Raw genomic sequence first — 25102 nt, 5'->3', positions numbered from 1 at the left:
TACAAAAACTCGTACCGGGGGATGACCCATTAGCATTTTTCCTTAATTTTGAAAGGGCCGCGAGGGCCAGTGCTTGGCCAGGGGAACGGTGGCCCTTCTACCTCGCTCCTCTCTTGACGGGGGAAGCACAAGCGGCCTACCAGATGATAAATAAAGACGGGACCACTGCCTATACAGTAGTAAAACAGTATATCCTGGATCGGCTGGGAGTGGATGAAGAAACACATCGACTACGGTTCCGTCAGGAAAGGGGTGCAGCGGGGGATTTGCCAAAGACATTGTTTTACAAACTCAAAGGAGCGGCAGACCTATGGCTTAAACCACAGGAAGCCAACATGGAAGAAGTGATGAACAAAATTTATCTTGAACAATTCTTGGAAGCGCTCCCCTATGCAACCCAGCGCTGGCTGAAACAACATGCCGGGTTAACGCTGGAACAAGCCATTGAGATGGCGACTTCCTTTGCCCGGGCTCAAGGACGACCCCCCGTTAGAGAACCAGAGAAAAACAGTCGGATTGTTATCTCAGGAAAACCAGAAAAGAAAGCCATGAAACCCATACCACCACATCCCCGCATGGTTCCTACTGAACCCCGACATACTCAGGGCCCCAATGTTATGATTGTGGAGAGTGGGGACACACAGCGAGATATTGCCGCAAGAAACGAGAAAGAGAAGAAGAACCCATGGATGTGAGCCATGCACCCCGCTCTATCCTCTTCGCCCAAGAAACCGGGCCTGTGTTCTATGTAAGTGTATACCTCAACGGGAGGGTGGTAAGGGCTCTCCTGGACTCAGGATGCAAATACTCAGTAGTGAGGCAGGAATTGATAAGCCCCTCTTGTCTTATATCGGGTAGAACCGTCCATATTAGGTGTATACACGGGGATGTGAAGGAATACCCAGTAGCTAAACTTACCTTGGGGACCGAGTTCGGAGTACAGTCGGAGGTGGTGGTGGGGGTGTTGGAATGTCTTCCCGAACAGCTGATCATAAGGATAGATAACCCGTGTTTCGCTCCAATGATGCAGGAAACCCTGAGACCCCCAAATCATAACATTTTTCTCACCCCTGAACCATGGGCGAGGGACAACCATTTTCGGACAGCCCAACTAAACGATGCCAGTCTCACTCATGCGTGGCAAAAAGCTCGAGAACCCCAAGACCCTCAAACTAGAGTCTACCCCACGTTCATAGAACAAAACGGACTGCTGTATAGACTAGCTAAACATGAGGCGGTACCACAACTGTTGGTCCCTATAGGATTCAGGGACCAAATCCTTTCTTTTGCTCACGCTCATCTGTTGGCAGGTCATTCCGGAGCAGAAAAAACGGGACAGGCTATTTTACAACATTTCTTTTGGCCTGGGGTGTATGCCCAAATCCAAAAATATTGTCAAGATTGTCAGATTTGTCAACGGCGTAATCCTTATGTCCCTCCTCCAATCCCCCTGCATCCCCTGCCCATCATTGGCACACCCTTCGATAGACTGGGGATGGATATTATAGGGCCCTTACCCAAATCGGGGCACGGACACCAGTATGCCTTGGTGGTAATAGACTATGCTACACGATATCCAGAAGCCTTCCCACTCAGGGCTGCTACCTCCGCCGCCATTGCTCAAAGACTCGTGGAGGTGTTTTCACGAATGGGGTTCCCCAGAGAGATCGTTACCGATCAGGGTACCCCATTCGTCTCCAGACTAATGAAACAGGTATGTGACCAACTGTGTATTAAACATATAAAAACGTCCGTTTATCATCCCCAGACAGATGGGTTGGTGGAACAATATAATGGTAGCCTTAAGCTTACCTTAAAGAAACTCCTGTCTGGGGATGGTAAAAATTGGGACCAACTACTCCCATTAGCTCTCTTTGTACTCCTTAGTCAAACACAAGCCAGCTTAGGAGCGTCACCCTTTGAATTGCTCTTCGGCCGTAAACCAAGAACCTTGCTTGAAATTACTAAGGACAGTTGGGAGCGGGAGGGACTACAAGAAGCCGAAGCCCTACTAGACTATACCCAGCAACTACAAACTAGGTTGCATAAGCTCCGCTCTTTGGCTCAGAACTAGTTAGCCGTGAGTCAAGTCAGACACAAAACTTTCTATGACCGGGGTACCAAATGGAGAGAGTTAGATATAGGTGACTGGGCACTAGTATTATTGCCTACTTCCTCCCACAAACTAAAAAAAGAATGGCAGGGCCCTTTTCAGATAATCAGGAAAATAGGAAAAACCACCTATATCCTACATTTAGCAGGAAAGAAAACCCAAATGTACCACATTAATCTCTTGAAAAAGTGGTTAGGACCCCCTCCGTCCCTAACACATACGGTGTCTATGGCCTCCTACCTACCCCACACCGTCAATGAAACCCCCACTAATCCAGATCTAACGGCCTCACAAGGCGAGCAAATCCACGCTCTACTGTTAAGATACTCCGATATCTTCTCCGACCAACCAGGGAGAACACACCTTGCAGAACACACGATCTCCACTCCTTCAGGGGTCGTAGTGAAACAAAAACCCTATCAGATACCCGAAGCTCGAAGGGTGGCGTTTCAGGAAGAAATATCCCGAATGTTGAAATCCGGAGTAATTGTCCCGTCACGTAGCAACTGGTGCTCTCCCGTGGTCCTAGTGCCAAAACCGGATGGCAGCATCCGATTTTGTATTGACTTTAGGGCCGTAAACCGGGTGTCTTAACAGGACGCCTACCCCCTCCCTAGAGTGTGCGAACTGGTCGAACGCCTTGGTGAGGCCAGTTATATAACAACCATAGACCTCACCAAGGGGTATTGGCAGATCCCACTATCCCCCAATGACCAAGAAAAAAACGCCTTTTCCACACCTTCAGGCCACTATCATTTCACTGTTCTCCCTTTTGGATTGCATGGGGCACCAGCCACTTTTCAGAGAGCAATGGATACTCTCTTGGCTCCACACCTACAGTATTCAGCAGCTTACTTGGACGATATTGTGGTGTTTCGCAAGAGCTGGGAGGACCACCTGGTACACTTGGGAGGCATCTTTGACAGTCTCAGACAGGCAGATCTTCACATTAACGCAAAAAAATCGAGGGTGGCCTTTCGGAAGGTTAGGTACCTGGGGTATCTCTTGGGAGAGGGACACATCGCCCCGCAAACTGAGAAAGTGGCCGCTATACAAGCCGTCCCATATCCTAAGACAAAACGGGACTTACGAGCCTTTTTAGGTTTAGTAGGGTACTACCGCAGGTTCATAGCCCAGTTTGCTGATTTAGCGGGACCTCTTACCGATCTCCTGAAAAAAAACCATCCCTCTCCCCGATTACGCGCCCCCACTGAGCAGGAAGCGCGTGCCTTTCGGTCCCTAAAGACCGCACTTACCACCTCCCCGGTACAAATGACCCCGGACTTTACTAAACCATTCATTCTACAGACGGATGCCTCAGGTGTTGGGATTGGAGCGGTGCTCTCCCAAACAGATGAGGAGGGACAGGAGCGACCCCTTCTTTATCTGAGTCGAAAATTGTTTCCAAGAGAGCAGGCGTACTCAACTGTGGAAAAAGAATGTCTGGCAGTGAAGTGGGGGGTGGACAAGCTCCGGTATTATCTGGAGGGCAGATCCTTCATTCTTTATACAGACCACGCCCCTCTTACATGGCTACAACGGAACCGTGGACATAATGAACGTATACTTCGTTGGTTTTTGGCGTTACAACCCTACCAAATAGACGTCCATCATCGAAAAGGGGTACTGCAGGGGAACGCTGACTTCCTCTCCTGTTTCCCTTGTTCCCCCGATCGGGGTACTCCAGGGGGAGGGATCTGTCATGGGGTCGTTACAGAGGAAGGTTGGGGTGGAGACATTAACGATTCTTCGTTTCCACCCCGACCACAGTACACTGACGGCTCCTTTAACGTGGACTGGAGCTTTAAGGAGGCGGGATGTGCAGGTCCGGCGTCAGCAGCCGTAGACCAATCAGAGGACAAACTTGAGAGTAAAGGAGACCCGGAAGACGACAGAGGCGCGAAAGCCGGAGGAAGGATTGGAGGAGGTGAGCGAGTACCAGAGAGAGTCAGAGGCGGTGAAGAGAGGAGAGCGAAGGACGTTAGAGAGACCGAAGAGAGAGGAGTCGAGGAGACTGGAGTGCCAGGAGGCCAACGACAACGCGATTCGCCCCACCACGTTCCTGGAGGAGCGTGGCTGGGAAAGGTACGGGACCGAGTCCTGGGCTTTACGTTTCCACGGGGAGGGACTGGGTAGTGTGAGCTGGGGTGGTCACAGGGGTGTGAGTGTTTTGGGACGCCGTTATGTTTCATTCTTTGTCCCCTCACATTCATCTACGAATATTCATTATTTTTTTCTTGTGAATATAACGTCGTGGTGGCAGCCCCGGTGATCCCTCACTCCCTTAATCCCTTTACCTTCCAGTATAAAATCCTTCATCTCACCCGTGTGTCCCCTTGTTTTGTTTTCTTTACATCTTTCCACCTGGGAGAATCGGAGGGGGAGCCAGAACCAGTAGAAGGCGTTCCGAAAGAAGACAGGAAAAAGCGGGAAGACGTCGTCACAACCACCTCTGCGTTGTCTGTTAAACTAGTCAATAAAGAAAGGAAACCCCCATACTCTCGTGTACAGCGGCTCATTTCCCCTACCCAGGGACCATATATGACAGGTCGTTTAGACGTTTCTACAGATATCACTGTCAGTGTGCACCTTGCAAGAACTGCACATTGTCTTTGACAGTTATCTTGAACTATCTGTCAGAGAATGTGAGAGAATCAGACAAATGTCTACAAGTGGAGCAATGGACCTTTCCTGCATCAAAAATTTGACACCTAAACCTCTGCAACTTGACAAATTCTGGTCATCAACAGCGAACAAGATGAACTTGGAGTTGTTAACTCGCCAAAACATTGCTGATGCTTCAGTGAACACCGAATTTCTAATTACTGCAAGTGGAATGATTTGTCAATGGGGAGTTGGTGCCTGCAGAGAGAGATTCAAAAGGTCCGGGCCATATTGTTCAAGAACTTAGCTCATTGGAGGAAGCTGACCTTCGTGTTGTGCCACATGTTGAGTGGGCTGTTCGAAATGGTTCCAATTGAGTCCTTGTACTGTTAAATGACACATGTTATTATTGTGCTACTTAGATTTGTTGCAATGTTCATAGGTCAAGGATTGTCAGAGTTATGGATGCGTTAAGGCACTCCTGAGAAAAGACACATAATCCTGCTTTATATTCTGTACAAGATACCTGACCCAGAGATGCTCAGTGTTCTTATCAAGGCAAATATTCTTAGGGTGATGACACTATAAGCAAAATTGGAGCAAAGATTGGAGCTTTAAGTGCTGAACCTGTGAAGCTTCTAAAAGGATTTGCAGGGACAGAAGAAGAATGTGACTTTAAAGACGTAGAAAAGTACATTGTACGTGAGTGGAAACGAATAAGTTCAAGCAATCAGTCCCACTAAGTAACATTCCACCGACGTCCTGTTCTGTGTGTGGACACGTCACTTTAAACACTTTTCGTTTTTTGCAAAGAAAACCATAAAATTCAAACAAACCCACTTAAAAAATATATCCATCTGATACATAATAAATCAGTACAGAATAACCATCATGGGTTCATAATTAGAGGGTTATAAAGATAACAGGCACAATGTAAAGAACAAGAGTTCGAGTTGTGGAAAAGTGGTCGCCTGGGTACTGTAAAATACAGGAATAGTCGTAAAAACGATATCAGGTGCAGTTAAAACATCCATCACAACCTCATAAAATACAAAATTATGGGTGTAATCCATATTAAAACCAAATTTCTATTATCAGAGACTCGGGTAATAGGCCCTAAGGGTTAATCACAGCAGGACCTAAGCCCAATGGCAGCCTTTAAAAAGCTCAAACATGCAGAACTGAGTAGGTAGAAAGCATTTGTAAAAAGATAAAAGCAGGTCTAAGCTGACTAAAACTTATTTTTTAAGAAAGGAATGATAAAGGACTTTCTCGGAACCACATAAAAACTACAGAACATTAAAAAGTGCATCATATCCTGTGGAGACTTTCCATCGCAGCCACAGAGTGGGAGGCACTGCCCTCTATAAACTCTGGGAGGATGGGCCAGGAGAAAATGAAAAAGATCCAATCAGAATCTAGTTAATAAAAAACAGTCATGGTTACTTTTAAACCATATGAGATACAGTTCGATTGATGGCCAATTTTCAGTAAGACGTACCTATGTACACTAGACTTCCTCAGTTTGATTTCTTCTCTAGCACACATACACTTCTTAAAAAGTTCTCCTTCACCCTAGTCTTATCCCTACTACAAATTTCCTCCGAGCGCTCAAATAGATCTTCCCTTCCTAGGCTGGAGAAGCATTCTCTGACGTGCTTGAGCCAGCAGATACGATTCACATGAATGAGGGAGAGACAATCCCTTAGAATGTCCTTACTAAGGGCGTTTTCCTTCTCGCTCCAGATTTCATCCATAATATAATAGGGGGCGAAAAGCCAACACACCTGAGAGGAAAGTCATTCTTAGTTCTTCGTACACTACAAACGATGGGATACTCTGTATGCATGGACACATTAAAAGTGTGCTAGTTGATCAAAAGATTTGTAAATGTTTTGAATCATGCTTATGTAGAGAAAGATCCATTTGAATTTGGTTGGGAAGATATTGATAGGGTGCTAAAACCTACCAAATTTCTAAAGCCTCCACCCACAGAACTTACACATACATGTACTTGCATAACCGTTGCTAAAAGAAGATGTCCCTGTCGAAATGCTCTTTTCAAATGTTTGGCATTCTACAAATGTACCATGAGCGATTGCCAAAACAAATAAACAAAGTAAACTATGAAAATGTGTCTAAAACAAAGTGATAACCATTTTTTTTAAATATTTTGATCATAAACATTGTTTGGTGTTAATATGGTTAAAAACATTATTATTCGTTTCATTTCTATATATCTCTTCTTCCTCTATTATAACCGCCATTTTGGAAAGTGGCAAAAGGGTTGCTCTGAGGAGTTGCATTCTGTCTCTATAAGACTACTTGACCCCCCCCAAAACCTATGTTTTGACACCAAAATGAAGTATATAGGTCTCATGGTTCCTGAAATATTACATCATCACTGCAACAAAATTCAGCCTGGATCAGCAATGTCTACCCAAGCTAAATTACTTCTCTAATGATCTAAAAACACAAATCAAAAATTAAAATCTCTGGACATCAATTTTTTTACGAAGGTACATCAGGGGGCCAGGATTATAAACCGAACATTCCAATTTCACCATAGTAAAACAGATTGTATTTTTGCCGTATATCTTTGGTATGTACAGTGACAGTTTTATTTTGCATAAGTGGCTAGTTTTTCCAATGCACTCTCATTGTTTGCATGCTGTGCTGATTGATAGTGTTTCTCTTTCTTTCAGGCGTAAACTATGATATTACCATTGTGGCTTTCTTTGCCGCTGCTGACGCTGGCCTATTTGATGAATGGAAAAACCAGACATGAATATTGCCTCCGGAACAATTCTCTAATAACTTTTGTTACAGCATCGACAGTTGCCAATCATCTCTTCCAGTAGCAATGAAGAAATGGAAATTATTTTATGAGGTAAACTATTTTAATTTTGGCATCTGCTAAGATTGCATACTGCAGAATTGTCATTTCTCATTGTTGACTTGTGTTATTATGAAGTCTAAGTTATACATTCAGGGAACGTTAACAACATCCTGAAATGTACTAAACAACAGACAGCTAAAACTGGGTACATCAGATACATGTATATTTGAAAAATGTTGTACCCATTACAAATAACCACATTCCTTGCACACTAAAACACACATTAGGGCCTGGCTCTAAGGAGGTGGAAATGCACATGCGACAAACTGACATTTTGTGTGCTGAATTCACAAAGCATTTGATTGCACAGATACAAACATCATGAAATGTGCTCAACAACAGATTAGGTACATCAGATAATTGTATAGTTTAAATCTATTCTACCAGCTGCGGCTTCCTTGTGATTAGAATTGTGTATGGAAGGCCCAGCTGTGATTAAAATGAAGCCCCTGGCTAGGACTAACACTAAAGGTCTGGCTCAGCTGACCTTCACTGGGACTGTTGCTAATTGTGGCTGCATTGAAACCCCCTAACCAGCCCATGGAGACCAGCAATGCAGACAGAGCCTTAAAGCATAAAAGATTAACATAATAAAGATATAAAGCTGTAAGATTCAAAATGTAGTTTTATTATTAAACAGCTGTGGGAATCTAAGTTTTGACGAAGAGGTGCTCAAATTTCAGAAGTTAAAATAGGGTTTTATAGATTACAACACATCCTGCACAAATGATACACAGCCAATGAGAGCTCAGTGAAACAATAGGTGTTTTCCAATCATCTATCCATTTAGTAATCAGACTAAAACTTAAAACTAGACATGGGCATTGAGTTATGAAATTGGAAAATGAAGTATAGCACCCGTTTGTCATGTACACTTGTGAAATTATCATTTCTGAAAAATTTATGGTTACAGCAGTGTTAGACACTTAAATTTCACTCAGAGGCCAACAGGCCTGCGCACATTCTGCAGGCTTTGTCCTATTGAGTGTCACAAAATGGAAACTGAATCAAAATGGATTCGGCAGGAGCATACTTTATCCCTTATCATATACCAGAGTTGAGCTGCCCAAAGAAGGCCTGATGACTGCAGATGTTCATGCGCATCTACTGAAGATTTTCGTACTCCTCACTAGAGACGGAGGTTGGTTGCTGAAATGTCAGTCAACTGGTGCAGATGCAGGTGAGATTTACAACATTCCTATTGCAATGAGCAATTATTTTGTTCTTCAACTTAACCCTGCTGGGTGCAGTAGGCTGTGACTCAGGTAGCTAACCAGCTAGCTGGAGTAAGGGACCGGTGTGATCTGTTTTGAGCTCTTTGTTTATACTAAACCCTAAATCAGAAGTTGTATTCCTAGTTTCTGTAATCACCCACATGACTTCTTTGGAGACTGTTCCCATACTTTGCCGGTACAACAGACCTAGTTGATTTGCCATTGTCTTTTGCTTTAATATTATTATTTATAGTTTAGATGTTCACAAACCACTAAGGACACAAACAGTTCACAATACTGACTTCTACAAAGTAACTATTTTGGAGGAATTAGTGTTTTCTCCCTTTTTACAGTAGACTGTTTCTCAATCATTATTCTTGAGTATTTGATGTTTGTGAACATTCTAGTACAGTTACCATTTACACTGGCTGATTTTAGCACTGGGGGAGCCTGGTGCGACAATCCATGTTGGCAACACCCCAATGACTTCCGTCTTCATAAATTCCCTCACTACCACCCTCCAATGGTACCCCTCATCTCTCCACAGGCCCTCGCTTACTTAAGACAATGAGGTGTAGGAGTCACATGGCAACCAAACTGGTAGGAACAATATGTTAACAGTGCTTGGTCTGGCGAAACAGAGGCAGTTTAAGTACGGTTATTCAATGTGCAGTAACCAAAGTTGAATTGTTGCGTTGCATGAAAAGGAGAATGCACAAAAGTCCCATATCCACTAATATATGGAGCTGTTGCTCTCTTCTCTCATGCTGGCATACCGTAGGCTGCTGTGCAGCAATGCATGCACAGACCCTTGCATCATAGTTCAAGAGTGTTTTGAGTGATGTCAAGCTTAGGTTTGATATTGGAAGGGTCCCCTTCCAGCACAGAATGATATGCTTTGACAAAGGTTAATACTTTGTACGTGTGCAGTCCACTTGCAAAGTTGGAAAGCTTTGGAGAAAAAAACTTTGCTCCAACTTTATACCTGCCTCGAGGTAGGTGAAACATTTGATGCCCATCCCTTTCTACCAAAGTTTGTAGCTGGTGATTAGTGTGAAATCCATGGGTGTGTGCATGGGAATGTCCATGTACAACTCAAGGTATGCCTCCTTGATGTAAAGTAGCACATAGTTATATTAGGGCTACTGTCCAGTGCAATTTAGGATGTGCACTGGAAAGTAATCCCCAAAACAACACTTTACATCATGTTTGCATCACGTTTTTGATGCAAAGAAAGTGCAGATTGTTAGTAAATCCACTTCATAAACCTAATATAATGATTGGGGTGTCAAAGTAATACAATTGTATTGCTACCCAAAAGAACCCTTTTTAGCAACTTTAGAATAATGAAAAATGGAGTGAAAAAAACAGTAAGGTCCTAAACCTATGCCTTTCTTTATGCATGCAGCACTTTGATGCCACTTTAGTGCGAAGTGTGCTATATTAAAAAGATTGTTACTTAAAACTCTAAGTAACAATAGTATCTTTGTGGCAAAAGCAATAACCTACTAATCTGTGTTCTGCATGTCACACTTGTGCTTTGCAGCATGAAAATTAACCCTCTTTACTACTATATCATAAGTTAAAACTGTGAAGAGACAAATCACAGATCTCTCCCTCAAGTGCATTAACCACCAGATATATCATGCAGCTGGAATTGCCTGCACAATCAAGGGCCTCTGCACGCTACCTTTGTTTGGTTCTGCTTGCCATGCAAAGGGTGCCTTCTTGACCTTGGCACCCAGTGTTAAGGCACCGGTCGAAAGCCGCCACTGCGTTTACATACTGCATTGCATTGGTGTCTTTTCTTCCAGGTGTGGTCCATGGTTTGCAAACATTAAAAATTGGCCAACCTTATGTTATGTTACTGCAATTTGTATAGCGCAACAGCTGCTCCATCAAAGGGGCTTCCCAGCGCTGACAGCAGAGCAACTGACACGGAGGGAGGAGTGAGGCAAAGGCTACACGGTGGGAAACGGGTATGTTTTAATGGCCTTCCTCAATGCTAAGTAGTTGGTGAGGCTCCGGATGTCGGTAGACAGTGAATTCCAGAGGTGGGCCGCCCTGCAGCGGAAGGAGGGGCCTCCTGCCCGCACTCTACAAAACCTTGGAACCCCCAACAGGTGCTGACCTAGTGAGCGGAGCTGACGTGTGGGGACGTAGGGAGTGACTAAGTTGGCCAGGATACTGGGGGTGTTAAATTTCAGGGCTTTAAAAGTGATGCAGAGGGCCTTTAATTCAATTCTCCTGGCCACCGGCAGCCAATGTAGCCGACGGATGGTGGCTGACACCAGGCAGAACCTACGCAGACCAATCCGGGATCTGGTTGCTGCCTTCTGGGCCCGTTGTAGCTGTGCAATCTCGGCCTTATTAGACCCTAAATTCAGCGAGCAGGCATAATCCAATCTGGACATTATAGATGCCTGAATGATAGTCAGACGTGTGGGTGGGTCAAAAAAGCCCAGTAGGGGTCTAAGCCCTCGTAAGAGACCGAAGCAGGTTCCTGCCACTTTTTTGGTTTGGACTTGGTAGCTGAGGGATGAGTCTAACCATACCCCCAGGTTTTTGATGGCCTGCTTGGGAGGGGGGGGGGGCACTACCCAGGCTTTCTGGCCACCAGAGTTTGCTCCACAGACCATGGTCCCCCCCCCCCCCACCAACAATACCTCTGATTTACTGGCATTCAGCTGGAGGCAGTTGGCGGTCATCCACTCAGCGACCACCGCCAGGTCGCCCCGAAATTTCAGTGCGTCCCTCTCGGTGTCGCTTGAGAGTGCCACCACCAGCTGAGTGTTGTCGGTGTAGGAGACCATGGTCAGTCCCCTATTTTTAGCCACCGCGGCCAGCGGTTGGACATAGAGATTGAATAGTAGGGGACTAAGGGAGGAACCCTGTGGGACACCTTGTTTAACCCCTTGCATGCCCGCCCCTTTCCCCGCCCAGTGCCGCGCTTAACATTAGCGGGCGGAGTTCATGACGAGCTGGACTCTTCATGGGCACAGCGCCACCGCAGCCCATGACGAGTCCAGCTCGTCATGGGCACTGAAGGGGTTAATGGGGTGTGTGCGCCTGAGGCAAAGGGGTGAACAGGAACCACAAATAACCTCTCACTGAGGAACGAGGTGAGCCACTGCAAGGCCAGGCCGACAATCCCCGCCTCCTCCAGGTGCTGTAACAGAATGGCATGGGACACTGTGTCAAACGCAGCACTGAGATCCAGAAGGATCAGTGCCGACGTTTGCCCATCGTCCAGTGCATACCAAATGTGTTCTGTCACAGCCAGGAGAGCAGACTCCGTGCTGTGGCCAGGTCGAAAACCATTCTGGGAGGGGTCCAGCGTGGTGTTCTTGATCAGGAAGTCCGAGAGGAGTTAGTTGACATACGCCTCTGTGATCTTAGCTGCCCAGGGGAGTAGGGAAATGGGGCGATAGTTTCTGGTTTGGCCGGCTCCAGCAGAGTTTTTTTTTTTTAGCAGAGGTAGCACCTTGGCTTGTTTCCAAGCCTTGGGCACGGTTGCCGTGGTGAGCTATATGTTTATTACCTGCCTCAGGGAGGGCATAATCGCAGGAAGCACCTTCCTAAATTGCTCTGGTTTAGGAGGGTCAGCAGGGGAACCTGATTTAATTTCCCTGCATTACACTTGCAGCTGATCTGCAGAGATAGGCAGGAGTGACTCTAAGGTATTAGCAGTTTGATCACACCATACTGCTAGTGGGGTGATAGCTGTAGTTGGAAAGGACCTATAGATGTTATCTACCTTCCTAATAAAGGAGGAGGCGAGGTCCTCGCACTGCTCGTTGGACTGGATCTTCTGCCCAGCATTAGTCTGCTGCGATATAAGGCTGGAGAGTATTGAGTATACGCTCTTTGCCGGGTTATCGCTGTTGCGGATTTGGTCGGCATAGAATGTTGCGCTCGTCAATTAAATGGCCTTATGGTATCTTTTAACTGCCGCACGATAGGTGTCCTTCGCGATGTTGTTAAAGTCCCTTCTCCATATACATTCAAGCCTTTTGCAGCCCTTGTGCAAGTCGGCTAGGTCACTTTTATACCAAGGTCTTGTTCTGGATTTGCGGTTCAGTGACCATTTCTCAGGGATAAGACTAACTAGTGGCTGGCTGATCCAGTCTGTTAATGTCACAAACAGAGCTTCAAAAATATTCATATATTCACTAAAAAACACAAAGGTTAAAGTGGAGTTACACATAGATAAGCTAATAACACAACTATTCAATCAATTGTAAGCTTGATTCGGATTTTTTTTTTAAAAACACAAACCATAAAAGCATCCTAAGATCATAAAACTTTGTACATCAAAAAATACTAAAATTCGTTAAAAAATGACAATACATGTATAAAAAACAAAAACTTAAGTTAACCCCCCCACAAGCTTTGTATACAAAGTATCTAATTAAAAATGTTCCTATATGTAACTGAGTTCATTTTTAAAATTTTCAATAGTGTTTAACATCTCGGTATTTAATAATATGGTACAAGGAATAAAGTGCAAAGTGATGAGGCATATATTTAAATCACAAATAAATATACAGTACAATCATCATTTATCATTTTATGTCCCAGTTTCTTCATAGACCAGTGCTTCAAGATATGAATTATTGTGTCTTATTTTAATTGCCTTCTGGATGAAGATCGCCACGGCGTTACAGACTTTAATATTACCTAGGCTGCAGATATATTCAAAAGCAGGTATATATAAAAATAACCTCTCCTTTAAGAACAAAGGTCGTAGAAGACACTTCCTAAGCTCCCTATAAAAGTTACAAAACAAAATAAAATGTAACGTTGTCTCATTTGATTTTCCATCACAGGGGCACTTTGGCAAATTTTGACTCCACATGCCCATTTTTGGAAAGGCTATTAAGAAGTGAGCCAGACCCATCCACAATCTTATAAGGTAAAATCTGTGCATTGTGTTTGTAACCTGCAATAAATAATTTTGTGTCCCAGTCCCAAAAGTTCTCTCACAGTAGTCCTTTGTCAAGGGTTTCGCATTAGCATCTACTTCCCTCAACCAGTTACGTGAGTCCACCAAACTTCTTTTTAATTCTTTTTTATCGTATTCAAGTATTTAGGATGGATTTTTAAGATCAACATCCTCGACACATTCCTTTAAAAGATTCCTCATATATATCAGCCACGGGATTTTATTCCCATGGTCAAGGGCAATACAGTCTCTGATTACCTCATGTGTAAACCTTGCACCCTCTTCGCTCCATATCCCATACCAAGTATTTAAACTTACAGTACTTATAAAATCACTAATATACGGTGCCCCAAGTTCTTTATGTACACTACATGTAGGGGTGGAGTTTGGTACGGCAGGCAATCTTCGTAAGAATTTATTTTCTTGGGTTTGGAGGGATGAACAATTTGCCGCCCCCCAAAGTGCTGCTCCGTAACAAGTTCCATTTAAACATTTACTACTATATAAAGTCATGATTTCCCTAATAGGTCTATTTCCGATCTTTTTTGAAAACCTAAAGACTGCCTCTGTCGACCTGATAAGTTTTAATTTGCATTGTTCACTCTGGGTTCTCCAGTGTCCTTGTGCATTGTAAACTAACCCCAGATATACAAATGAATTTGTTTCTTTAATAAGAACACTGTTTACAAGATGAATCTTTGTTTTTGGTTTCCCTTGTCCACACACCATCGAAAAGGTTTTATTCAAATTTAATACAAGGTCCCTAACCTGCATAAATTCAGCAAATTTTTCTATCAGGGACTGTAATTCAATCGCAGTTCTTCATAAAAAAAACTGCGTCATCCGCATAGAGTAGAATTGGAACGAAGCGTTTACCTACTCTTGAGGTGTCAGCATTTACATTTTGTAACTCTGCATCCACTCTGTTTACATATAAGGAAAATAAAAGGGGTGCAAGGACACAGCCCTGTCTAATTCCCCGAGTTACCCTAAAACTTGATGTACACTCTCTTCCAAGCCCATAACGCACTCTAGTACTCAGATGACTATACAATTGTGAAAGACAAGTCACAATGTCATTTGGTGCCCCAATGTTAATCAAGGTTTTCCATAATTTAGAGAGATTTACTAGGTCAAAGGCACATGTGAGGTCAATAAAATAAAGATGTAAGTGACCCTTTTTCACAATTGTATATTTGGAAATAAGGTGCAAATTTATGTACTGTTCTATTGTCCCAATCTCCTTTCTGATTTATTGTGTTTCAGTAAGGATTTTGTTCTCCCCTGCCCATAATTCCAATCTCTCCAGCAATATCCTACCATTACTTTAGATGTTGTATCAAGAAGGGAGATTGGAGAATAACATTTGGGGTCATTCCTATTTCCCTTTTTGAAGATTGGGACAGTGATACTTTCTGTCCATGTTCTTGGAATCAAACCTTCAGCACTAGTGTTGAACACATTTTGTAACAACGGACCCCATAAGCCCACATTCTGTTTGAAGATGGCTATAGGGACACCATCAACGCCAGGGGCCTTTCCATTAGCACATTTTTCTAAGGCAGATGTGACTTCATTTACAGTAATGGGGTCTAAATTGACGGTATCAAAATTTATAAAGATGTTGTTATCGTCTGATTCAAAAAAATATATTGGGTCACTATGAACTGTTAATACAGGAATTTCACTTTCTGAGTTAAAAACCTTCGTAAAATGGTTAATCGACTCTTGGGGTTGTACTAAGCTTTACATTTTTACAGCACGATTGTCTTTAAAATAGGGGTGGTTTATCGTTTTCCAAAAAAGAGAAGAGTCCTTAGTATTTGCTGCCTGTGTAAGCTTCTCCCATGCCTCGCTTTGAATTTCCCTCTTTCTTCTTCCCACTGTCAATTTATATATCCTCCTCCGATTTTTGATCTGTTCGTTGTCTTTTGGTCTAATCTTCAGGGCATTCTTTAGTAGGCGGTTTGACTCTGTACATTCTGAGTCAAACCAGCTAACTATCTTTTTCTTATTATTCTTATTCTTAACTTTTAGGCCCTGAGAAATTGCTGGGGTTGTTTTGCAAAAATCCACAATAATATCTTTATTTGTTGAATCCCCGCTTTTACATAATTCTATATCATTTTTACACTCACTCAATAATCTCTTTACAAAATCGGTCTGATTTATCCCAGACCATTTGATCGAAATGCCATTTTCTCCTTGGGTTTTTATACTTTGTGCCAAGCACAATCCTCCACAGGGGATATCATTTAGTCAGACAGTTAAAAATACTGGGTTGTGGTCGCTTAAACAGCTTTTTTACTATCTGATTCTGGCCATGTCCGAGATTATTATGTGGTCAATTATTGAACACTGGCCATGCCCTTCAAAAGTTGATAACTCCTCTTGTCCCTTCTGTAGTGATCCACTACTTCCAAATTATATTTGCACAAAACCCGGTTAATTGATTCCCCATACGTGTTATGTGGGAAATGAGTGTAGCTTTCTCCAGACTCATTCTCATATCCACAATACTTCCCTTCGAGAAGGTCGCATTTCCTACTATTAAAATCTCCAACCCATAACAAAAGGTAGTCACCCTTGATCTGTTTTAAAAACAGATCAAGCTCCTTCTCAAGGGATAGAATTACTTAATTTCTATTACCTTCGAAGACATTATTATAAAAATTAATTATCACAAAACGCTGATGATCAATAGTGTTTTAATCACAGAAACTGAATATAAGGTGAATCAATATAAACATGCTTCAATGTCAGAGGGCATGTAACCGCAAGTAAAACAGCTATGCCTCCCTTTGCCCTTCCACTTCGTGATGAGATTGCTTGTGTACTAATTGTTGAGTAGCCATCAACAAAGAAAGGTTGTGTGTGCCAGGTCTCTTGTACACAAATAATTTGACCCTTTTTCAGGGATTCAGGCCATATCTGAGTATCCAATTTTGAATTAATGTCTGCAATATTCCATGAAACTATAATCAAATTATACGCCTGCGAATCTGGTGTTGACGATAAACCTTTATCAACAAGAGGAGAGGTTTGTGTTAAACACTGATCAGCACCCTGGTGCAGTCAATCTATATCACTGCACCGTCAAAGAGCTGCAAATCTATTAGACCGGGGCAGAGGTCTATACCTATCAGCTGTCAATGGACCACTGTCATACTCTTTTGGGTTTCTTGCAATTGGTCTATAGAAATATCCAAGTGGTACCCCAGTGATGTCACTTTCCCCATGTTTTGCAGACATTTCTCCATCCTTAGATATTTCTTCAAGCAAAACTTCAACCATTGCCGGGTAACGGAAGAAGCTACCACACAGTCTCCCTCTCTATTTTTTTTTAGATCTCCCTACCCAGGGTACTCTTCTCACCATAATAATGTTCATTGCCAAACTATTTGGGTTATGGAGAGAATGTTTTGTAAACCAGTGCAGGACTTTGTTCTTCAGATCTTCCCAGCCCTCATTGACACCATCCTCCAATACTGGAACATCTCTAAGGATGATAGTGTAAGGTGTAGCCTCAGGTGGTAGATTAAGCGAACCTCTGTAGTTATATCTAGGTTCGGATCTTTCCTTTTGTTGGACCCGGCCTCGTGGCGTGGTCCCGAACCCTCCTACCAGACTAAACGGGGGCTACCCCAACCCTTCGGGGTCCCCCTGGATTGTACCCCGCTACCCCCCAGCCTTCGCGACACGACCCGCCCCCGGCCTCGGTCCCAGCAAAGCCCTGACCTCAAGGCGCCAAGACCTGACCGGAGGGGGTCGAGTGGCCACTCCACAGATCCCGGAGGAGGAGAGTTTTGATGGGGCCTCCGGCCGTACCCCGACGCCTGGTTTCGATCGCCCTCCGGCCTCCCTGGGCGCTGGCTCCACCCCCCGCTGGGTGTCTGGAGCTCTCCTCCCGGCCCCTCCGACCACCCAGGCGCGAGGGTCCGGACATCAAAGGGCTCCAGACCTATATCTGGGGCAGCCCAAAACCAGGACGGCAGTTGTATCCTGGAGTCAAGAGCCCTGCTGATTGGATCGCGGCTGACCCTACGGGGAGAGACTCATTGCCTGGAACATGGACCCTCGAGCCCTGCTGACTGCGTCGCGGCTCCCCCTGGCTGAGAAGAAGACCCTCACGGAACATCGGAGCCCTGCTGACCTCGTCGCGGCTCGACCTCACTGGAGTAACCATCGGAGCCCTGCTGACCTCGTCGCGGCTCGCCCTCGCGGAAGTAACCACCGGAGCCCTGCTGACCTCGTCGCGGCTCGACCTCACGGGAGTAACCACCGGAGCCCTGCTGACCTTGTCGCGGCTCGACCTCACCGAAGCAAACCCTCGAGCCCTGCGGACGACGTCCCGGTTCCCGGAGCCCCCCCAGCTCGAGGATTGAGAGCTGGGCGCAGGGTGTCTCCGTACCGGGCTGGTACTGAGACTGTCCCGCTACCCCGTCCCTAAAAAGACCCTGAGACTCTTTTGGATCCCTCGATCCGCCTGTAAATATTGCCACGGAGACCTGCCTTTATTACCGATAAAGACTTGAGAATTGATACCCTTGTTGTGTACCTTTGTGGTGGTGGGGTTGCTTGGCTGGTACGATCATAGGAGAAGGACATCGCCCAGGAGGCTTCTCAGCGGCGCTCGGCTACTTTCCTACGGAACGGTGGCTCTCGGGGTGGTCAGTCCGACACCATCTGACTCCCCGGAGAGCGCCCTTCTAACATTGGTGGCCAGCGGTGCGATCCGAGCCTGACGCAAATCGTACAGCGAGTAACTCACCCACTACCTACCCAGACACAGAGTAACCATTAGCAACCAAGAGACCACCCCAACCGCGGAGTTCCAACAAGAACGGTTGGAGGAAATAACCCATAAGGAACTAAAACAGTTTTGTAAAGACAAAGGCATCGCGACCACCGGATTAAACACAAAAGAGGACCTGCAAAAAGCCCTAAAGGCCTGGGTAGAGTCCGGAGCGGCCTCCCCCCAAACCAAAGAAAACCCGGTGCCAAACGTGCACCGGCAACCAACCGCAGCCCCGGCAGATGGGAGAAGAACCAGCGTGGAGACCGGCCTCTCCCCGGAAGAGATACGAGAACGGGAGAGGGTCAGGACCCACGAGTTGGAGCTCGCCCGACTCCGCCTGGACGGCGAACTCCTACTAGCCGAAAAGAAATTGGCCCTAGAGCAACTGCGGCTGCAAGAAGAAATAGAGGAGAAAAAGCGGCACCGAGAACTGGAAGAGAGGAGGCTAACCCTCGAGCATGAGCGGGGCCTTAAAGAACTTGAAATAAGTCCAAAAATGGAGAGACCGGCACCCCAGGAAACAGGGACACCCCTCCGCCGGCCGAAGCGAAAGTACATATCCCCAAGGATGTCGTCAAAGAGTACTACAAGAACGACGACATCCAACAATGGTTCAAGGCCTACGAGGTAGCCATGACCGCCCATCGGGTACCCCAAAAAGATTGGGGTGCCGGCCTATGGAGACGGTTCCTCAGCGAAGGAAGAGACACCCTGCTACAGCTCCCAGACGAGGTGATGACCTCTTATGACCATATGACGGAGGCCCTACTCACCCGCTATGGTCTCACCTCAGAGATGAACCGCCAACGCTTCCGGGACTGTAAGAAGCTCCCCGGTACCACCTGGGTGGAATACGTAGACTTTTTCAGCCGAGCCCTGGAAGGGTGGATCAAGGGCAGCAAAGTCACCTCCTACGAACAGCTGTTCGACCTCATTGTATGGGAACACCTCTCCAACAACTGCTTCGTCGAGCTGAGACAGCACCTCCTCGACAGCAAGCTGACCGAGCCACGGAAGCTCGCCGCCGAGGCCGATCGATGGGTAAACACCCGGGTCCCTCGGAACTCGATGGGGGAGTACCAACAGAACACCCCGGGGCCCCCCGCCAGCGTGGCGGAGGAGGGGGATCAAACAGGAACAGAGACTTTCCAGCAGGGCCGCCCCGGAGTCCTCCCCGGGGAACGCCCCCGAACCGCACGTCCCCGTCCCTTGCCCGAAGAGGGGCCCCCCTAGCCCGACCAGGACCTCGACCGACGGTAACGTGCTACAACTGCCAACAGCCCGGGCACTATGCCAGTGACCCAACCTGCCCCGTGAACCGACGAGCTGGGACCACCGGGCCACCCCCCCGCCAGTTGGCGGCCGCTGCCCTGGGCGAAGGGGGAGAAGATGAAGAGAACGACGACACCGGGCCAACCGAGTGGGAACCCGCCGCCATGACCTTGGTATGCCTGGGCAGCCGGGAAATGGTGCCCCGGGCTCCCATCCCGAGCAACACCCAGAACTACCAACAGTGGGTCACCATTAATGGACGCCGGGCCGAAGCCCTCCGCGACACCGGAGCCAGCGTGACAGCCGTCCGCTGCCACTTGGTGACCCCCGAACAGATCATGCCTAATGTACTGTGCCCCGTCCGGTCGGCAGACAACACAGAGAGCTTGTGCCAGATGGCCCGGATTCCCTTCGAGTGGGGGGGAGTGTCAGGCATGCTGAAGGTGACCGTCCGCGACGACGCCCCCGTAGACTGCCTCCTGGGGAACGACCTGGAAAGTTCCCCCTGGGCCCACGTCGAGCGCCGAGAGCATCTGGGAATGCTGGGGCTGCCCGAGTGGGTCTGCGCCACCACCCGATCCGCGACCGCCCGGGCCATCCGGCCGAGCATAGCTGCTCCCCCCGAGGAGCCGGAGTGGCCCGAACCGCCACCTCCCGCCGTCGAAGAAGAAGCCGACGCTGAGTCCGGGCCGCCAGAACTCACCCCGGACGAGGTCGCCGCTCTCGACGACCTCCCCGAACTCGCCCAATGGCGCCAAGAAGGTGGCCCCACAAGGGAACAGTTCCGCCAAGAACAGAAGACCTGCCCCTCCCTCGAAGGGACCCGACAGCAAGCAGCCGCCCAGGCCACCGGAGATCAAACTGGGACCCACTGGGTCTATTGGGACAATGACCTCCTCTACAGCGAGCAGAAGGCCGCAGAACTGGGGGCCAGCCGAGTGCTGGTGGTCCCCCTCCGATTCCGAGACTTCCTCCTCAATCTGGCGCATGATGTGCCCCTCGCCGGGCACCTGGGGCAAGACAAAACCTACAGCCGCCTGGTGACCCACTTCTACTGGCCCCGGATGCGGAAGGACGTGGACAATCATTGCCGAACCTGCCCGACCTGCCAAGCCAGCGGGAAGAGTGGGGGAAGGGTCAAAGCCCCTCTCCAGCCCTTTCCAATAGTAAATACCCCGTTCGAGCGAGTGAGGATCGACATCGTGGGGCCCCTGGACCCCCGAACCTCCCAAGGACATCGCTTCATCCTCGTCCTGGTCGATCACGCCACCCGATACCCTGAGGCCATCCCTCTCCGAACCGTGACGGCCCCCGTGGGGGGCCGGGCCTTGATGGGAATCTTCTCCAGAGTGGGTTTCCCCCGTGAGGTCGTGAGCGACCGAGGCACGAACTTTATCTCAAAGTATATGCGGTCCCTGTGGCAACAATGCGGGGTCACCTACAAGTTCACCACCCCGTACCACCCCCAGGGGAACGGACTAGTCGAACGATTTAACAGGACGTTGAAAGGAATGATCAAGGGCCTGGAGGAGCCCCTGAGGCGCAAATGGGACGTCCTGCTGCCCTGCCTCCTGTTTGCCTATCGGGAGGTCCCGCAGAAGTCTCTGGGGTTCAGCCCCTTAGAGCTCTTGTACGGACACCCTGTCCGAGGCACCCTCAGCCTGGTCAAAGAAGGCTGGGAGACTACCGTCCAGGATGCTCCCCCCGACGTCTACCGGCACCTCCTGACCCTGCGGAATCAAACCCGGAAATTCAGGGAACTGGCCGAAGCCAACCTCGAGGCCTGCCAGGAGGAAATGAAACGCTGGTATGACCAGAACGCCTCCTCCATCGAGTTCGAGCCAGGCCAGCAGGTCTGGGTCATGTCGGCCGTTGACCTCTGTGCTCTCCAGGACAAATGGACCGGGCCCTTCAAGGTGGTAGAGAAGAAGAGCCCCGTCACCTACCTGGTCGACATGGAGTTCCCCAGGAACCCCCTCCGGGTTCTCCACGCCAACAGGCTCAAACCCCACTTTGCCCGAACGGAACTTAGCCTGCTGATGGCTACGGACGATGGGGCCGAAGACGACTCCGAGCCCCTACCCGACCTCCTAAGAACCTCCGAAAAGGACGGCTCCGTAGAGGGAGTCATCCTCTCCGCCACCCTGACTCCAGAGCAACGCCAAGATTGCCAAGGACTGCTGCATCACTTCGCTGCTCTCTTCTCCCTCACTCCCGGAGTCACCCGATGGTGCGTCCACGACGTCGACACCGGGGACAGCCCCCCCATGCGACACCGAGCCTACCGAGTCCCCGACCGGGTGCGGGCCTGCATCCACGCTGAGGTCTCCAAGATGTTGGCCCTGGGGGTCGTCGAACCCTCCGACAGTCCCTGGGCCAGCCCTGTGGTCCTGGTGCCGAAAGCTGCCGCCCCGGGCACCACCCCGGAGCTCCGGTTTTGCGTGGATTATCGGGGATTGAATGCCGTCACCAAAACCGATGCCCATCCCATTCCTCGGGCCGATGAACTGATCGACCGCCTAGGAGCAGCCCGCTACCTTAGCACCTTTGACCTCACCTCCGGATACTGGCAGATCGGGCTCACCCCAGGCGCCCAAGAGCGGTCTGCTTTCTCCACCCCCGATGGCCACTACCACTTCCGAGTGATGCCCTTCGGCATGAAGAATGCCCCGGCGACCTTCCAAAGACTGGTGAATAAGGTACTGGCCGGCCTAGAAGCGTTCAGCGCCGCCTACCTGGACGATATTGCGGTGTTCAGCAACCACTGGGCCGAGCACCTGAGGCACCTCTGGGAGGTCCTGACCGCCCTCCAAAGGGCCGGACTCACAGTAAAAGCCAGCAAGTGTCAGATAGGCCAAGGATCGGACCTATCTGTGACATCAAGTAGGGAGCGGCCATGTGGCTCCCCTCCAGCCAAAGATCGACGCCATTATGGCCTGGGAGCCCCCAGTCACCCAAACCGCCGTGAGGGCCTTCCTGGGTCTCACGGGCTATTACAGGCGGTTCATCCAGAACTATGGAAGCATTGTGGGCCCCCTCACGGAGCTCACATCAAAGAAGCAACCAAAGAAGGTGCACTGGACGCCCCTCTGTCAGGCGGCCTTCGAGACCCTCAAGACAGCGATGTGTACCGCCCCCGTGCTACAAGCCCCCGACTACAGCAAAGAGTTCGTGGTCCAGACGGATGCCTCGGAGTACGGAGTCGGGGCTGTCCTGTCCCAAGTGAACTCTGAGGGGGTTGACCAGCCGGTGGCCTTCATCAGCCGGCACCTGCTGCCCCGGGAGCAGAGATGGAGCACCATTGAACGGGAGGCCTTCGCCGTGGTGTGGGCCCTCAAGAAGCTCCGGCCCTACCTCTTCGGCACCCACTTCCGTGTCCAAACCGACCACCGGCCCTTGCGGTGGTTAATGCAGATGAGAGGCGAGAACCCGAAGTTGTTGCGATGGTCCATCTCTCTGCAGGGGATGGACTTCACTGTAGACCATCGGCCCGGCAACGACCACGCCAATGCCGACGGCCTGTCCCGCTTCTTCCGCCTCGGCGAGGAGAACCCCCAAGGAGATGGGTGACTCTCCCTGCCTTCAGCTGGGGGGGGACGCCTGTTGGACCCGGCCTCGTGGCGTGGTCCCGAACCCTCCTACCAGACTAAACGGGGGCTACCCCAACCCTTCGGGGTCCCCCTGGATTGTACCCCGCTACCCCCCAGCCTTCGCGACACGACCCGCCCCCGGCCCCAGCGAAGCCCTGACCTCAAGGCGCCAAGACCTGACCGGAGGGGGTCGAGTGACCACTCCACAGATCCCGGAGGAGGAGAGTTTCGATGGGGCCTCCGGCCGTACCCCGATGCCTGGTTTCGATCGCCCTCCGGCCTCCCTGGGCGCTGGCTCCACCCCCCGCTGGGTGTCTGGACGCTCTCCTCCCGGCCCCTCCGACCACCCCATGCGCGAGGGTCCGGACATCAAAGGGCTCCAGACCTACATCTGGGGCAGCCCAAAACCAGGGCGGCAGTTGTACCCTGGAGTCAAGAGCCCTGCTGATCGGATCGCGGCTGACCCTACGGGGAGAGACTCCTTGCCTGGAACGTGGACCCTCGAGCCCTGCTGACTGCGTCGCGGCTCCCCCTGGCAGAGAAGAAGACCCTCACGGAACATCGGAGCCCTGCTGACCTCGTCGCGGCTCGACCTCACTGCAGTAACCATCGGAGCCCTGCTGACCTCGTCGCGGCTCGCCCTCGCGGAAGTAACCACCGGAGCCCTGCTGACCTCGTCGCGGCTCGACGTCACGGGAGTAACCACCGGAGCCCTGCTGACCTCGTCGCGGCTCGACCACACCGAAGCAAACCCTCGAGCCCTGCGGACGACGTCCCGGTTCCCGGAACCCCCCCAGCTCGAGGATTGAGAGCTGGGCGCAGGGTGTCCCCGTACCGAGCTGGTACTGAGACTGTCCCGCTACCCCGTCCCTAAAAAGACCCTGAGACTCTTTTGGATCCCTCGATCCGCCTGTAAATATTGCCACGGAGACCTGCCTTTATTACCGATAAAGACTTGTGAGAATTGATACCCTTGTTGTGTCCCTTTGTGGTGGTGGGGTTGCTTGGCTGGTACGATCATAGGAGAAGGACCTCGCCCAGGAGGCTTCTCAGCGGCGCTCGGCTTCTTTCCTACGGAACGGTGGCTCTCGGGGTGGTCAGTCCGACACCATCTGACTCCCCGGAGAGCGCCCTTCTAACACCTTTGTTTTATCGTGACTTCTAATTATAGAGCGTGTAGGGCTTGTTGTTTTTATCACATTTCGAGATGCTGATGGTAAATGCAAATCTTTTTGTAGCATCCTTAGCTAAATTCTCTACAGTTTCTCCCCTGTCTTTCTCATTATACCTTGATGCAGGTTTCACAGGGCCACGTACAGTCCTATTACTAACAATATCAATCGTTTTGCCATTTCCCACTGATTTAGATTGATTTTTGTCCGATAATGCTTTCCCGTGAGATGACAAATCTGTAATGATTTTCAGGATCTGCGCTATATCCTCCTTAATTTTCCCAATTTCCTTTAGGAGATTTTTTTCGACCATGTCAATCTTCCCTGTTAACATTTATGAAGCTAGATCCAGTTTCGTTGTACAGTCATTCTTAATACTGGCCTTTATCCCTCCATTATGTTTAAGGAGCATTGGCTGCAATTTTTTTGTTGAATCATCATCTTTTTCTTTCGCTAGCTTTTTGCTTGTAACTACTGGTGGGATAGAATTACTTG

General features: G+C 48.7%; 1 protein-coding gene across 1 annotated transcript in view; it reads left to right on the top strand.

Annotated features, from left to right (window-relative positions):
- C6H6orf58 (chromosome 6 C6orf58 homolog) overlaps positions 1–25102 on the top strand; it is an 868971-nt gene that overhangs the window by 504008 nt on the left and 339861 nt on the right. Inside the window, 1 exon segment of the mRNA XM_085609772.1 lies at positions 7423–7607. Within this exon segment, the coding sequence (XP_085465898.1) occupies positions 7423–7607 (185 nt within the window).

The sequence above is a fragment of the Triturus cristatus genome, chromosome 6 (assembly GCF_964204655.1).
Source record: "Triturus cristatus chromosome 6, aTriCri1.1, whole genome shotgun sequence".
Lineage (NCBI taxonomy): Eukaryota > Metazoa > Chordata > Amphibia > Caudata > Salamandridae > Triturus > Triturus cristatus.
The sequence above is the reverse complement of the archived record's forward strand: the minus strand, read 5'-3'. Positions and strand labels throughout refer to the sequence as shown.